Source organism: Harpegnathos saltator, unplaced genomic scaffold (genome assembly GCF_003227715.2).
Source record: "Harpegnathos saltator strain DR-91 unplaced genomic scaffold, Hsal_v8.6 scaffold283, whole genome shotgun sequence".
Taxonomy (NCBI): Eukaryota; Metazoa; Arthropoda; class Insecta; order Hymenoptera; family Formicidae; genus Harpegnathos; species Harpegnathos saltator.
In genome coordinates, this window is record NW_020230076.1 from 431456 (window position 1) to 444619 (window position 13164).

The 13164-nt window shown below is 45.1% G+C and overlaps 2 protein-coding genes across 2 annotated transcripts; one reads left to right on the top strand and one right to left on the bottom strand.

Moving 5' to 3' along the window:
- Positions 1-1944: 1944 nt before the first annotated feature.
- On the top strand, positions 1945-4134 carry LOC105189251 (glutathione S-transferase 1-1; the record flags this gene model as incomplete). Its single annotated transcript, XM_025299555.1, has 5 exons — positions 1945-2495; positions 2600-2658; positions 2733-2874; positions 3225-3392; positions 3865-4134. Coding segments are annotated over exons 1-5 (777 nt in total), but the record flags the coding sequence as incomplete, so codon positions are not given.
- On the bottom strand, positions 3229-13164 carry LOC105189252 (uncharacterized). The gene is made up of 15 exons (XM_025299547.1): positions 12330-13164; positions 12003-12255; positions 11500-11663; positions 10678-11004; positions 9956-10357; positions 9084-9109; positions 8759-8991; positions 8487-8627; positions 8152-8252; positions 7777-7980; positions 6525-6653; positions 5639-5914; positions 4972-5201; positions 3683-3833; positions 3229-3381 (listed from the first exon to the last, which is right to left on the bottom strand). Exons 1-13 carry the CDS (start codon positions 12528-12530, stop codon positions 5139-5141), a joined length of 2520 nt encoding a protein of 839 aa, XP_025155332.1. The 5' UTR covers positions 12531-13164; the 3' UTR covers positions 3229-3381; positions 3683-3833; positions 4972-5138.

Consider the following 13164-nt stretch of genomic DNA (forward strand, 5'->3'; position numbering starts at 1 on the left):
GGCAGGAAATTGCTGAAAGTGTAAGATAACAGTAACAATAATGCTAATGACAAGAATAAAACAACTTGAGAGAGAGAGAGAGAGAGAGAGAGAGAGAAAGCTTGTCAAGTCCAAGTCTACAAAATACCAAGAAACGGAAACTGTAACGACTTCGGCAACTTGGCATTTTTATTTCGTTTCGCCTTTCATAAGGGCGATCTTCGAGTCGAACACGATGTTAACGAGTTTTTCGAACCGTGAACTCGTTCGTTCTCGTTACGCGCGTAATTTGCCACTATGGCAGTCGACCCACCTTAGACCCGATGTTCATTTGGCTCCGCTCTTTAAATAGCGTTTAACGATAGCAATAATTACGGCGTAAGAGCCCCTACTTACATCCGTCGTATTTAGTCAGTGATCGCGGAAATACGACTGATATTATAGAAAGTAGGCTACGCATAATAAACTGATGGCCTATAAAATGTCGCCGGCCGAATGCTGCGCGTGCAGGGTGAATACCAAAAAGGAATAATCGAGGTATAAAATAGTAGGACGCGTGTCGTAAAACGCCTTTGCCGTTGATATTTCTTCTGAGAAAGAGGAAGAGCATTGCGAGTTTCGTCACATTTGATAGATATTCGTATAAAGCGTGACGCAGCCACGTTACATTTTTATTACAAGTATGTTTTGAGAAAACGTAAGAAAAATATACAGAAAGTTGCTACGGAATAATGCAATTTCGACTCTGCATTAATTCTGCAAATTCCGTGGAATTGGAAGAATTGACGCAGAATAGCGATATATAACACTACGCGTATTCTACTTTGTCTAACTCATTTACTTTATACAACAAGAAATATATTGATCCGAACAGCCGAATAATAGCGAACAAATACGAAACTGTAATTAACTGCTCTCGCAATCAAAGGCCCCAAATAATTTTCAACTGCGAATATCGATTCGCAAATGTTTGTACCCCTAATAATGCTCTTTGAATAGCGAGATACATGTGGAACTTTCTTTTATTTTTGCTTAGCCTTGCTATCGCATCGATGCCAAGTCCTTACTAATTTCTACCTATGCGTAGAATTCTACACATATTTACAACTTCTCCTTTTTTATTAATTTTGAATATTCGATTTTTATTGACTCTTTAGCTCCAATGAAAAAAAATATAATAAAGAAATGGCGAAAATAAAGTTAATTTATCTTAATTAAACATGTAGTTGATTTATCTTTATTAGCCTATATTAAATTAGTTTACCTATAATTATTCAATATTTGCTTATTGCACATATCCCCCCCCCCATCTAGTGGTTGATTCAGTCGCATAATTAATACATTGTTTATTGAAATGAGGAATAGAAATTAAATGCAGATAGAATGCTGAAATAATCGGAATTAAATGCAGATAGAATACTGAAACAATTTAAAGCTGCAACATGGAAAGGATGACAGCGAGTAACCATTTATAGCATCGAAGATGCCGATCAACTGCCGATATAGTGTTCCAGTTTCTCTCGTTGATTCTTCAAGTTTGTTGGAATTTATAAAATTAATAGAATTCGAAATAAGATCTGGACCCGGGTTCAGGTAAGTGAAAAAGAGTAGTGAACGACAGTGATCATACCACGTTGAAAGTACTAGTTCTCGTCTGATCACTGAAGTCACGCAATGTTGGGCACAGTTGGTACTTGGGCGGTTTTACCACTTGGGTTTTATACCGTGTGCTGTCGGCAAACTTTTTGTCGCTTTCCACTTCCAAAGTTCATCTTTCTGTCGTGGCTCAAGCTTCAAGGCGAAACAAAACGGCAATAAGTAATAATTTATAATAAACAAGCAATAATCTGTGTATGTGCGTGTATAATGTTAGACTGAGATTTTTCAGCTGTCCCTTAAATTCGATGGAACTTGTAAAATTAAAATATCGTGGATACATATTGGAGAGAATCCTGAGGAAACGTTTGAATTATTACGCGAAATGAATTTGAAAAAGGGGAAAGAGCTGATGGTGCTCGATGCTACCGAAGCTGCCTCAACATGAAAAGCCATTTATCCTAGATATCTACCCTGCTGTCCGCCATGAAACTCTAATAAAGGTCAGTTCTATGTATATGTCAGCTGCATTTGTACGCGTGGCAGCATATCGATTGACAGGAAGTCGTGGTTGTAAATCGTTCAGTCTTCGTGTGAAGTTGAAAGTGCACGTATATTCTTTTCCACGAGACACACAGTTCCGCGTGTCATTACTTGACATTCGTCGGAAAGAAAGCGGCAGACAGGTAACATGCTCATAGACGAATTACAAACCTCATTAATTATCTAAATCACGATACATCAGTCGATGACAAAATCGAACGATTCAAAGGGTCGAGAACATGTCCGTACAATTGTATTATTACCCTGTGAGCCCACCTTGCCGAGCTGTGTTGCTCACTGCGGAAGCTGTTGGACTCGAAGTAGAGCTAATCGAAATGAACTTAATGGCTGGTGAAGTGACACCGGAATTCCAAGAGGTATAAGAAACGCTGATAGCGCCGGTTCCCGCGCCGGTGTTATCTTCGGTATCGAATCGGTGGCTATTATTACCACGCATAAAACACACCTCGCTTTCCCGCAGTTAAATCCGCAAAAGACGATTCCCTTCATGGTGGACGACGATATCAAGCTGTCGGAAAGGTCTGCGCTATGAGCTTTGTAATAATATAGCGCGTGTTTCGAGCGCAGTATTTACTCAGCAATCACGTTTCCAGCCGAGCCATTATGACTTATTTGGTCGATCAATACGGCGAGAATGACAGTTTGTACCCACAAAATATGGAAGCGCGTGCCCTAGTCAATCAGCAATTGTATTTTGATCTCTGCACGCTTTACGCTAGCATAATGGACTATTACGTGAGTATGTAATTGATGTTTTGATACGCAAGAGAACAGCCGGGGTGTTTATTTCTTCAGACGTCGCTTGCGCCATTTTTAGAATACGCGGATATTTTAGGACGTCGTTTAGGGTATATTTAAGACATCGACATATACATTCAATTGCGAATATCGAGCGTTAAAGCTCGCGAAGAGTCGCCATCATTCGATGACGTTGGTCCGTTACGAGCGAGTTACAAGACTTTCTGCCGAGCAAAAAAGTTCTAAACAAGCAAACATCAATCGGTCTTTTTTCGAGTTTTCATCTTTATGGAATTGTCCCTCGATAAATCACGCCGCGGCTGCGATCATCGCAAGTTCCGTCGTAGATGCCTGTGTTCCGTAAACTCACCGACACGTATGATCCTGCGAAATTTGAAAAGATGACAGACGCCTTCCAAATTCTGAATACCATCCTCGAAGGACAAGATTACGTGGCTGGACCTAACTTGACGGTTGCTGATTTCTCCTTGATCGCGTCTGTGACTACAGCGGAGGTAATTCCAGCAGTGTTAATTAAAATAGCGAGTGGATCGTTAAAATTTCAAGTTACAGCGGGGTAAAACTATGTATTCTTGGATCTCGTTCTTCGGGATAATTTTACACGAAGGAAGAGCATATTGCGTTACTCTCTCGGTATATTAAAATACAAACGAGAACACTATGTTATATCGATAGAAACATTTTGTGACAATATTTTTTTTAATTTCAGTGTAAAATTATCCCCTGAAACAGATGGATTCTATGAGGATACTCGTTTCATCCGCTGTACAAATATAATACTCACATTTGAGTGTGTTGTGCCGGCAACATAAAACCTGATACTTTAAATTCACACGTATACATCTCTGTAGTAATAATAAACTGTCACGTTTGATCATTTTTTAGCAGTATTATGTTTCACATATTGTACTTTCAAGAAACTGCATTCTCCTTCGCTGGAAATATAATTAGTTTGTTACGTGCCAGGTTTTCGGATTCGAAATGGAAGAATATAAGAACGTTTCCGATTGGTTGGAAAGAATAAAAGAATCCGCACCTGGATATCAGAAGGTTAACGGTGATGCAGTCGAGGCATTTAAGCAATTTCTAGAAAGCTCACTGGAGAAAACTAATGAAGAGGAAGAAAAAGAAGAAGGAGAGGAAGAAAAGGAAGAAGAGGAAGGAGAAAACGAAGATGCAGGAGAAGAAGAAAAGGAAGAAGAGGAAGGAGAAAAAGAAGAAGCAGGAGAAGAAGAAAAGGAAGAGGAGGAAGGGGAAAAAGAAGAAGAAGGGGAAGAAGAAAAGGACGAAGAAGCAGAAGAGGAAAAAGAAGAAGAAGGAGAAGAAGAAAAGGAAGAGGGAGGAGAAGAAGATTAAAATAAGCATTTTTATAAAAAGAAAAAAAAATTGTTTCAATATTCAAATATTCGAGTGTGTGTCACAAATAAAAATGATTGCTTTGTCCCTTCGCATGTGGTCTTGCCGAAAATCCATGATACACAGAATTCTAATTAATTAATTCCGGAATCGTTCTTATTTCCCGAGAATTGTACATTTATTATTTTATTCGTAATGCCGAGCTAATCGCACATAAAGCGAGAAAATACAACATTATCGCAGTCAATCGTGCGTCAATTAGTTTATGTAAAAATCACACGCGGTGGGAGACTTATCTTGCTTGTCGTAATACTTTTATTTTTATTTTCACACGCAATTTCCGCACGTAATTGCTCATAAAATCGTTTGCCATTTAAAAATATGGAATTGCGTGCCGACTGACGGCAACGCGAGCTCCGTATTACTCTGCTCGCAGTACTTGGGATCGTACGAACGTCTTATTTATCGTCCGTCGGTTAATAATCCACCGAGAAACTTCATTCTCTCATAACATTGTTTTATCTACAGCGGAGACGTAACTTCCAATTCAAGATATGGTCGCACGCAAGAATATTATTACATCTTATATCTATGAAAATTACTTTGAAAAATACACGTAACTTGTGAGTGGATTTCGCAGCGGAGGTACTTTCGCCCACAATAAATTGCTGTAATAAAGCGAGGTAAAAATATCCAGTTTGATGATTGCGCACTTACCGATGGGAGAATAATTTCTGGCGATGAATTGCAGGTGCTCGTTCTTGAGTGAAATATTTACAAACGGGCATACACATCACTAAACCAGTCTCGCGGCGAATGTACTCGGGAGAAACGTGTCTTCATTCGACGCTAAGGGATCTTCTCTATAGGTCTATATTTTAAAGCTATATTCCTTCCTCGCTCATTTGTCGTAGTAGAGTAAAGTATGACATCGCAGTGCTCAATATCTGCAAGCATGAGTGATACGTATTATATTTCGCATTTTGTAGAAGAAACGATTAATTATTTATTCATTAAGACGTTGGATATCCTTAAGAGGAGATGCAAATGGACGTTTATCTTTAGGAACTACCGCATTCCAACACAGTCTCGCCGCCTCTTCGTTCTTCACCTACGATGTTGCGATTGAAAAAATTTCGCCGCTGAAATAGAGCGAGAGAAAGAGAGAGAGAGAGAGAGAGAGAGAGAGAGAGAGAAGCTGCTGTCTGACATATTCGCATTGATGTGTTTTACGAGCGGTCGAAAGGATTAAAGCGCGACTCGTGCAACATTCGCTTGAGAGAGCCGGTGACGAACGGCCGGGACTTCTTAAAAGTTGCACCAAACGAACTTTTTCCGTCCGGGCAAGTTTCAAGCGAAGCCATTCGTCGCGTCGTGCGCTTACCCCCGTGAAAGTGTCCAAGGACATCACCGCGAAATGTCCGGCGGTTAATGTGCACGGTCGACGTGCTCTGATCATGATCATAATTAATCCTTTCCTCAGCGCCATCCCCGGGCCGCTGCCGGGTAAGAGATACCACTTGGAGTTGTAAGCGGCGTCGGAGATGGCCGCGCTTTGCACAATTATATCGTTACACGTCCACGTGTAAATAAGTAGCTGGATAAGACCGCCCACAAAGTGGAAGGCGAAAATGCACTTCCTGATGGCCACGTCCGTCGCCTGCGGACAAACGAGGCGTGTGAGCACCGCGAAATAACGCGACCCCCACTCGCTTTCGGCGAAAACAACGCGCGAGTCTTTTCATCTTCCGCGACTGCAAAGTGGCCGAATCGCGCGCGACTCGCTGTGTAAATGAGGAGACGCGCTGCTGCATCGCAGGGTGATTTACATCGAATCGTTTATACGAGATAATTTAGAGGGGGGATTTGTACAAGAGATAATCTAGTATCCAGGCGAACCTCGGATGTCAAATATTCGTGTTCATATCTCGTGTTTGTCAGAAAATTTCCCGCCGCAGCGACCGTATAAACGTGTGATTTTTCTGTATAATCAACGGAGAAGCTTCACGGGGGAATTTTGTGCGGGGTGTGGGTTGGGTAACAATGGTGCGACCATCGCGATAAGCAGATTTCTCATGCGAATGGGAAATGCGAAAACGCGAAACAGCGAGCGATTTTCAAGCGGGACTCTGTTGCGGATGAAATTAACCCCGGAAATTGGCAGGTTAATGACATCTTCGCGTAATATTTCGAGCCCCGGTGATTTTCAACGATCTTGCGTTACACGCCGTCGAGCTCATTTCGGGGAAATATAGGATTGATGAGCTTACGAGAAACTGGAAGCCGCCGAAGCAGATAACCACGCTGGAGAGCAGCAATTGGCCGAGCAATATAATGGCGAAGACATGTTGCATGTTATGCAGGTACTGTATAAGCGTGTAATGCTGCCGCACACAATCCTGCAAGTAGCGAACAGCGTTTGAAAGTAGAAGAGATTCTCCGAGGAAAGGTCCCACTCGGGCGTTTTCGCGCAAGATCGGTAATTTCTCACGTCACGCGCGCGTAATACGAGTAATACTCGTACAGGTAATAATAATTCCCGGTGATAGTAACGAGATGAAAAAAAATGACTGGCGAGAACCAAAGCGAACTTTCTCACCGACCGCAATAATCCGCTAATGCGCGAAGATCCCGACTAGAAATTTTGATCAGGTTCACCTAACATTGATAAGGATTTAATAGGGTGAATGAAAGATAATCCTGAATAAGTCAGTCCCTATAATGTCCTAACGACAAATGAGCAAGAAAGACCTTTATAAGGTTATAATGATTGGGTCCACATTAGGACCTTAATGTACCAACTTAGTGTATCATATAATATGGTTCAGTTGATCAGGTCGTTGTCGGGATCTTATTCATTGTACCTAATATGATTTATATTATTAAGTTTTAACAAAACAATTTTTGGGTGTCATTTCCAAATATAAAGATATTTGCATTGAAAAAGCACTTCAGATCACTTGAACATATTTGTAAAATGCTATAGAAATTATCCTTTTTTAGCAGTCAATAAATAGTTGTAAAATTAACAAGACATGCAACTTTTCTCTTTAACACTACTTTGTGTCTTGTCACCTTGTGATACTTTATGATCTTGTGATATTCATTTTATGTCTCTTTTCCGAAACATTTCACAAGTATGCTCAAGCGATCTAAAATATTATTTCATGTAAATATCTTTTTATTTGGAAATGACATGAAAGAATTCTCAGCGTGTCATTTCTTATTTCTAATGTCATCATCCAATATAACCGTGGCGAGTAATCAGGAGCCATAATTTGAAAAAAAAACGTAATAAGGATTCCATAAAGTAACTCAATAAGGACCTGACTATGAATCCTTACTAAGATCCTGATATGCACGCTGCGTTACATGACTTACTAGGACCCGATAGTATTACCTTATTGGGACCTGATGTCCAAATGAGGTTAACCTGATCAGGACTATGGGGTAAATTTCTAGCCGGGATTCTAATCGCTGGAAGTGTTATTAGATGTCTCCCTCTCGAGCCTCTCCGATTACCTGCAATCTCTCGAACGTCAAAGCGACAATTTCCGCTTCCGACTGGCTGCTCTTGTCGCTCGTTGCGCCTTCGACGCAACTCTCGGCGACAATCTCCACCTTGTGAGCCAGGATCTTCAGCTGCGCGGCGGCGTGGATGTTGAAGGTGCTGACGAAATTATCAAAGCAGAAGGTGCAGATACCCGAGTGTATCGTCGAGAGTGACTGCGGCAATAATGTGATCGATGTCGCTTAAATTTTATTTCATAGCCGGACCACACGCTCTCGCTGGAGCGTGCTCGGGACGCTGCACTCTCTCTCTCTCTCTCTCTCTCTCTCTCTCTCTCTCTCTCTCTCTCTCTCTCTCTCTCTCTCTCTCTCTCTCTCTCGCCTCACCTGTATCGTGTAAGTGACTTCGTAGTACGGCGAGTGATATGGAAATTCGAGCCACAGCTTGAACGGCAGTGCCTTCTGCGTCTCGTTGGTCGCACGAGGCTCTACACAAAGACACAGAGAAACGAGACAACCTGTTTCAATGGCGCGATGCATCGCGAGTCTCACACGGTGAACGTGCGGCAATAACCGAATAGCAAAGGCAAAGCGAGAGCGAGAACTGTACCGAAGAAAGGCGCGAAGATATAATTGAAGGTCGCGACGTAGACGATGAGCGTAAAGGTGTAAGTCATAGTCATCCCTAGCTTGTCGTATTCCTCCAGAATTCGAGTACCAACCTCGTCGTAGGTGACCGCCCAGAAATGCTTTTCGGCGAAACGAATGAGCTTCATCACGTTGTCGTGGTAGAGCATGAAGCTGCCCAGCTTCACCAGTATCATCACCAACAGCAACGTCGCGCACAGGTTGGACGTGACGGCCTGGCGAGAGACGAAACACTATAGGCTGCGTAACAACAATGTGACGCGTCCATCGGGCGACCCATCGGGATTCGTCCGCCCGCCGAGGAGTCGCGCCGCGAGGACGACGCGCGGCACGGCATGTCACTCACGTAAAAGTCGCCCATGCAGTGATACAGATCGACGCCCTCCACGAGAATGGCGAAGAGAATCGCCCAGACGGCGTAGCCGAACGCGACGCGCAGGAACAGCCGTTCCCGCGGGGTCTCGACGTGCCAGAGGCCGACCATTTTCATGAAGAGTCGCGTGATACTCACCGACCGGTACTCCCTGTTCCCCGTCATCGTGCACCTCGTGATTTTCTTCCTGCCCGGCGCGCGCGGATCTAAGTGCCGGATCCGAGCGTCGGCTCGACTATCTCGACGTAAGTGGAGGCCCATTACGTTAACCGGCGGGAAAATTGGTGCGCGCACTTACCCCGGCTCTCGTCTACCGGTGACAGCCTGCAATCACACGTGTCTCGTCGGAGCCGGGGCGATCAATCGTTGCTGGTGTGCATTAACTTCGATCTTTGGCGAACAATGCGCCCGGCTTTCTCTCTCCCTCCCTCCCTCCCTCTCTCTCTCTCTCTCTCTCTCTCTCTCTCTCTCTCTCTCGCAGCTCCTTTGCCGCAGCGGCGTCACTCAGTGGTCTGACTGCGCGCTATCGAGCGTCGTCATTAATTGGACGTCTAGCCGCGACATGCGAGAACGTGTGTGTGACGAAGCGGTTATATATTCGACAGTGATAAATACGGTAAAGTCTCTCGCGGTCAACCGATTGAGACGGAGCGAGGCGGGCAGTCGTGCGTGTCGCTGGCAGATAATTCGGCGTGTAAATTAAGCGACGCGTGTGTCCCGACCCCCCAGCTCACGGCTACCTCTCCAGCGGAGAAAGGAATTGTAGCGAAACGGCCGGGCAAAGGCAAGAGTAAATTGTATCAACAGTTACAAAGAGAGCAGAGACGAATGAACAGGGTGTCCGGGCAGGGTCGGTGAGGACTTGGAACGCGATCGTTGACGAGCTGTGAAGGAGCTGGAAGGTAAGTGGAAACGCTCGCTGAGCAGGTAAGCTGTCCGTCACGAACGTTTCGGGCTTCGCCTAATTGGGTAATTGATATATTTGGAATATTCCAGTTTGCCGATTTATTAAAATTATCGCGCGATAGGCCGGTCTTCTTAGCCAGTGACTAGGTAGACAATGAGTAAAAATAGTATCCGCACATACTCCCCTTCCCGTCCAAATGTAAATATTCCGACGTCCCGAAGCTTCCTCGACGGATCTCTCGAAGAGCACCTCGGCATCTCCTACTCGTCGACGATAAAATTGCGGAGCAGAGCGAAATACGAGGCCGCGGTGCTCATCACCTGTGGGGGGACAAAGTCCGAGTCGTTGAGACAAGAATCCCGAGTCTGTGGATCTTTCAAAGCCGACCTTACCGCCATGAACGTCTCGAGGGAGACCGGGAAGAAGCCACCGGCGGATATGGAGCAGGCGTGCGTGGATCGCACCATCAACATGAGAACGGCGTTCCGGATTGATCTGTTATCCTGGTGAGACAGGACCTCCCAGTTGGCACTGTAGGCCGAATCGCCGACCGCGCGGCTTTCCTCCAGCAAGTGATGCGCCGTGAACGTGACGACGAACAGTTGGCCGACGCTGCCGTTCGTATGCGCGATGAATATCATCCGCCTCATCAGGGTGCCGCGAGACTTGATCAACAGAAAAGTGCGAGCGAGACCTTTACGCGAGACGCACCTTCTCTCCCTCGTCGCCTATTCAATCAACTCGCACTTGTAGCGACTTTTTGCGTTTTATCAGTGAGAAAGAGAAGCTGAGAGAACGCCTCGCCGGCGCGGTATCCAGCGCTGCCAAGCGCGATCACCCCGAGTTCGAGTTGCCCAACAGGGTCGCTTAGCTTGAGCGATCGAAAGCTTTTCTAATGGCACCGCTTGTGCATTCGTATTCTCTTTCTCTCTCTCTCTCTCTCTCTATTCCTTTCTTTTTCAGGTGCAGGTACGCGCGTACTCACCAAAAATACTTGGAAGCCTGCTACGCATATCATGACGCTGGACACCAACAGCTGGCAGAGGGTCGTGTACATGAATAAGCCTTCCATCTTCTCGCTGTACCAGATCAGCTCTTGATGCTGCAACACGCAACCCCGGATTTCTTCATGCACCGCTCGCTTGGTCTTCTCGTCGAGCGAGCCCAAGTCACCGGCCTGCCCGATCCTCTCCAATATAGTCTCCAAGCGATGCTGCAGCAATTTAAACTGGCCGGCAGTGTGCATGCCCAGCAGACCCAAGAGATTGTCGAAGCAACAGAAGCATATACCCGCATGAACGAGTGCTATAATCTATAAAATTATACGTTTCATAGGCGAGCGTTTATTCGACGCGTTAAAAAAGTACGGACGAATGACGCTGATACGCAACTAAACTCGCACGACAATCTCTTAACCGTTTCACTGTTAGTGGGAAGTATACTTCCTACCTTTTCTTGATCTTGATCGAATTTTGCGTTGTAAATCACATAATTTTGAAGAACTAATCGGGGATTTGAGATTTCCAAATAATTGAATAGTTGTTCAACATACTCCAATAGGTTTTTATACCCAATTATTCATTTGTGATTATTTATAACAAATCAAAGTTGAAAAAGAATGCTTTTTTTTAGGGAAAAATCGATTCCTCGGAGAGTATTGAATGTAGAGGTCTGAAATTTGCACCTGAATATTTTTCTGATGTACAAAAACAGATATTTTTTTCAGTATTTTTTTGCAGGTTAGACATTCTTTTATAAACAAATATTTCTACGAAAACAGCCGAAATTTGATGAAGATTCATGAAATCCGAGTGAAGAGTGCACATCGTGAACTGAACACAACACTGCGGAGAACACAATGCATTACCTCGAAAACGAATATTATTTCAAAGTTGGGCGAGACGTGCGTGTCGATCCCGACATACCAGTTAAAAGGGAGAATTCTCTCGCTTTCGTTTCTCCCCCTATTCTCTACAAAAATGTTCTTCTATAAAAAAATGTAGCCGTGATGTATGCAGAAGGTGCGATGCGACGTCCGTCCGACGTGTGGCAGCGACAGAGTCGGGCATCGCTCGAGTAATTCGTAATGAGAGATTCTCCGCCGAGCTCTCAGCAAATTTCAAATACCGGGTAGCCAAGAAATTTCGTGCCGTTTCAATCAACAGAGATAAAACACTATAGAATCCTCTCTGTTAAGTAAGCTTTTGTTCAAGCATACGCAACCGCACTTTTAATTGATATAACGTGCACGTGACAATGGCAAAACGGCGCGAAGTTTCTTGATTACCTAACGTCATGATCAATGGGTACCGATTATGGGAGTCAGCATGTAGGTGACGACTGTCACTTGAACGAAGAACGTGAAGGTGCACATTATTATCATCCCTTTCCTGTTGATGTCGTCCATGAGCTTGCGGCCGTAATCGTCGTACTGCGCGTACCAGAACCTCTCCTGCGTGTACCTGAGCATCGTCAGCATCTCCTCGCGATAGGTCAGGAAGAAAAGGATCTTCATCAAAACTATAACTACCGGCATGCTGCTGCAAGCGGTGTACGTGACGGCCTTAAACGATCAACGACGCGTCGTTAGGGATATATCCGCGGAAGCCTTCGCCACCGCGCTTCGAAAGAGCTCACGTAGAAGTCACCGATGCTGAAGTAGAACTCGGTGCTCTCGATCCACAGCGCCAGGACGATCGCGAACAGCGTGTAGCCGAGAATCCCCTTCAACAGGCGTTCCTCGCCTTTCTTGTCGGACGTCCAGAAACCGACGGTCTTCATGAGGAACCTCGCCATTTGCATCGACGCGTAGTCGTGCTCCTTCCTCTCGGCCGCCATCGCGCCCTCGACGTCGACCTTCGCCGTTACGCCGTGTATTAACGAGATTCGCGGTATCGCGCGTTTGCGCCAATGATAGATACGCGGCGCGGGTCGTAATAACAGACGTCCCGCGCAGCGATCGTGGCGCGGTCCTTGATCGAGTTACTTCGTCCCTCTGTTACTTCAACCTATTATCACGTCGATCGTAAGAGGTATACCGCGTTATTACAAGGCACACACCCTTCGCTCTTTCTCACGGATAATGTATGCGGTGTCAATGCACTCGCGAGTACTCCCCGTTCTTCAGGAACTTCCCCCGAGCGCTCGAATACGCTCGGCTCGGCTCGGCGGGGTTTCACGGAAGCGCCTCACATTATTGCAGGACGTCGGCGGTCTCCGCTCTTTCGTCACATGTGTTACGCTCGCGGGGTTCTCAGGCGGCTTTTCCGAAGGAATCAAGACCGGGGGAAGAGGGGCTGAAGAACACGCGACACGCTCGGGAAAATCGCGAGCGACTTGACAGCCGACTTTAGCTACTTGAGCGACGTTTCAGCATCGTACATTCCGGTCGTCTGATCCATCCGTGTAAACGTGTGTGTGTCTGCTGAAAACTATGAGAGCTAATTACGACCCGAGACTTCTCTCTCTCTCT

Coding starts and splice junctions, on each gene's coding strand:
- LOC105189252 (XM_025299547.1), bottom strand. CDS start 12,530: ATGGCGGCCGAGAGGAAGGAGCACGACTACGCGTCGATGCAAATGGCG. Junction 8,992..9,083: donor ACCGGTAGACGAGAGCCGGG/GTAAGTGCGCGC, acceptor TCCGGCACTTAG/ATCCGCGCGCGCCGGGCAGG. Junction 7,981..8,151: donor AAGTCACTTACACGATACAG/GTGAGGCGAGAG, acceptor TTATTGCCGCAG/TCACTCTCGACGATACACTC.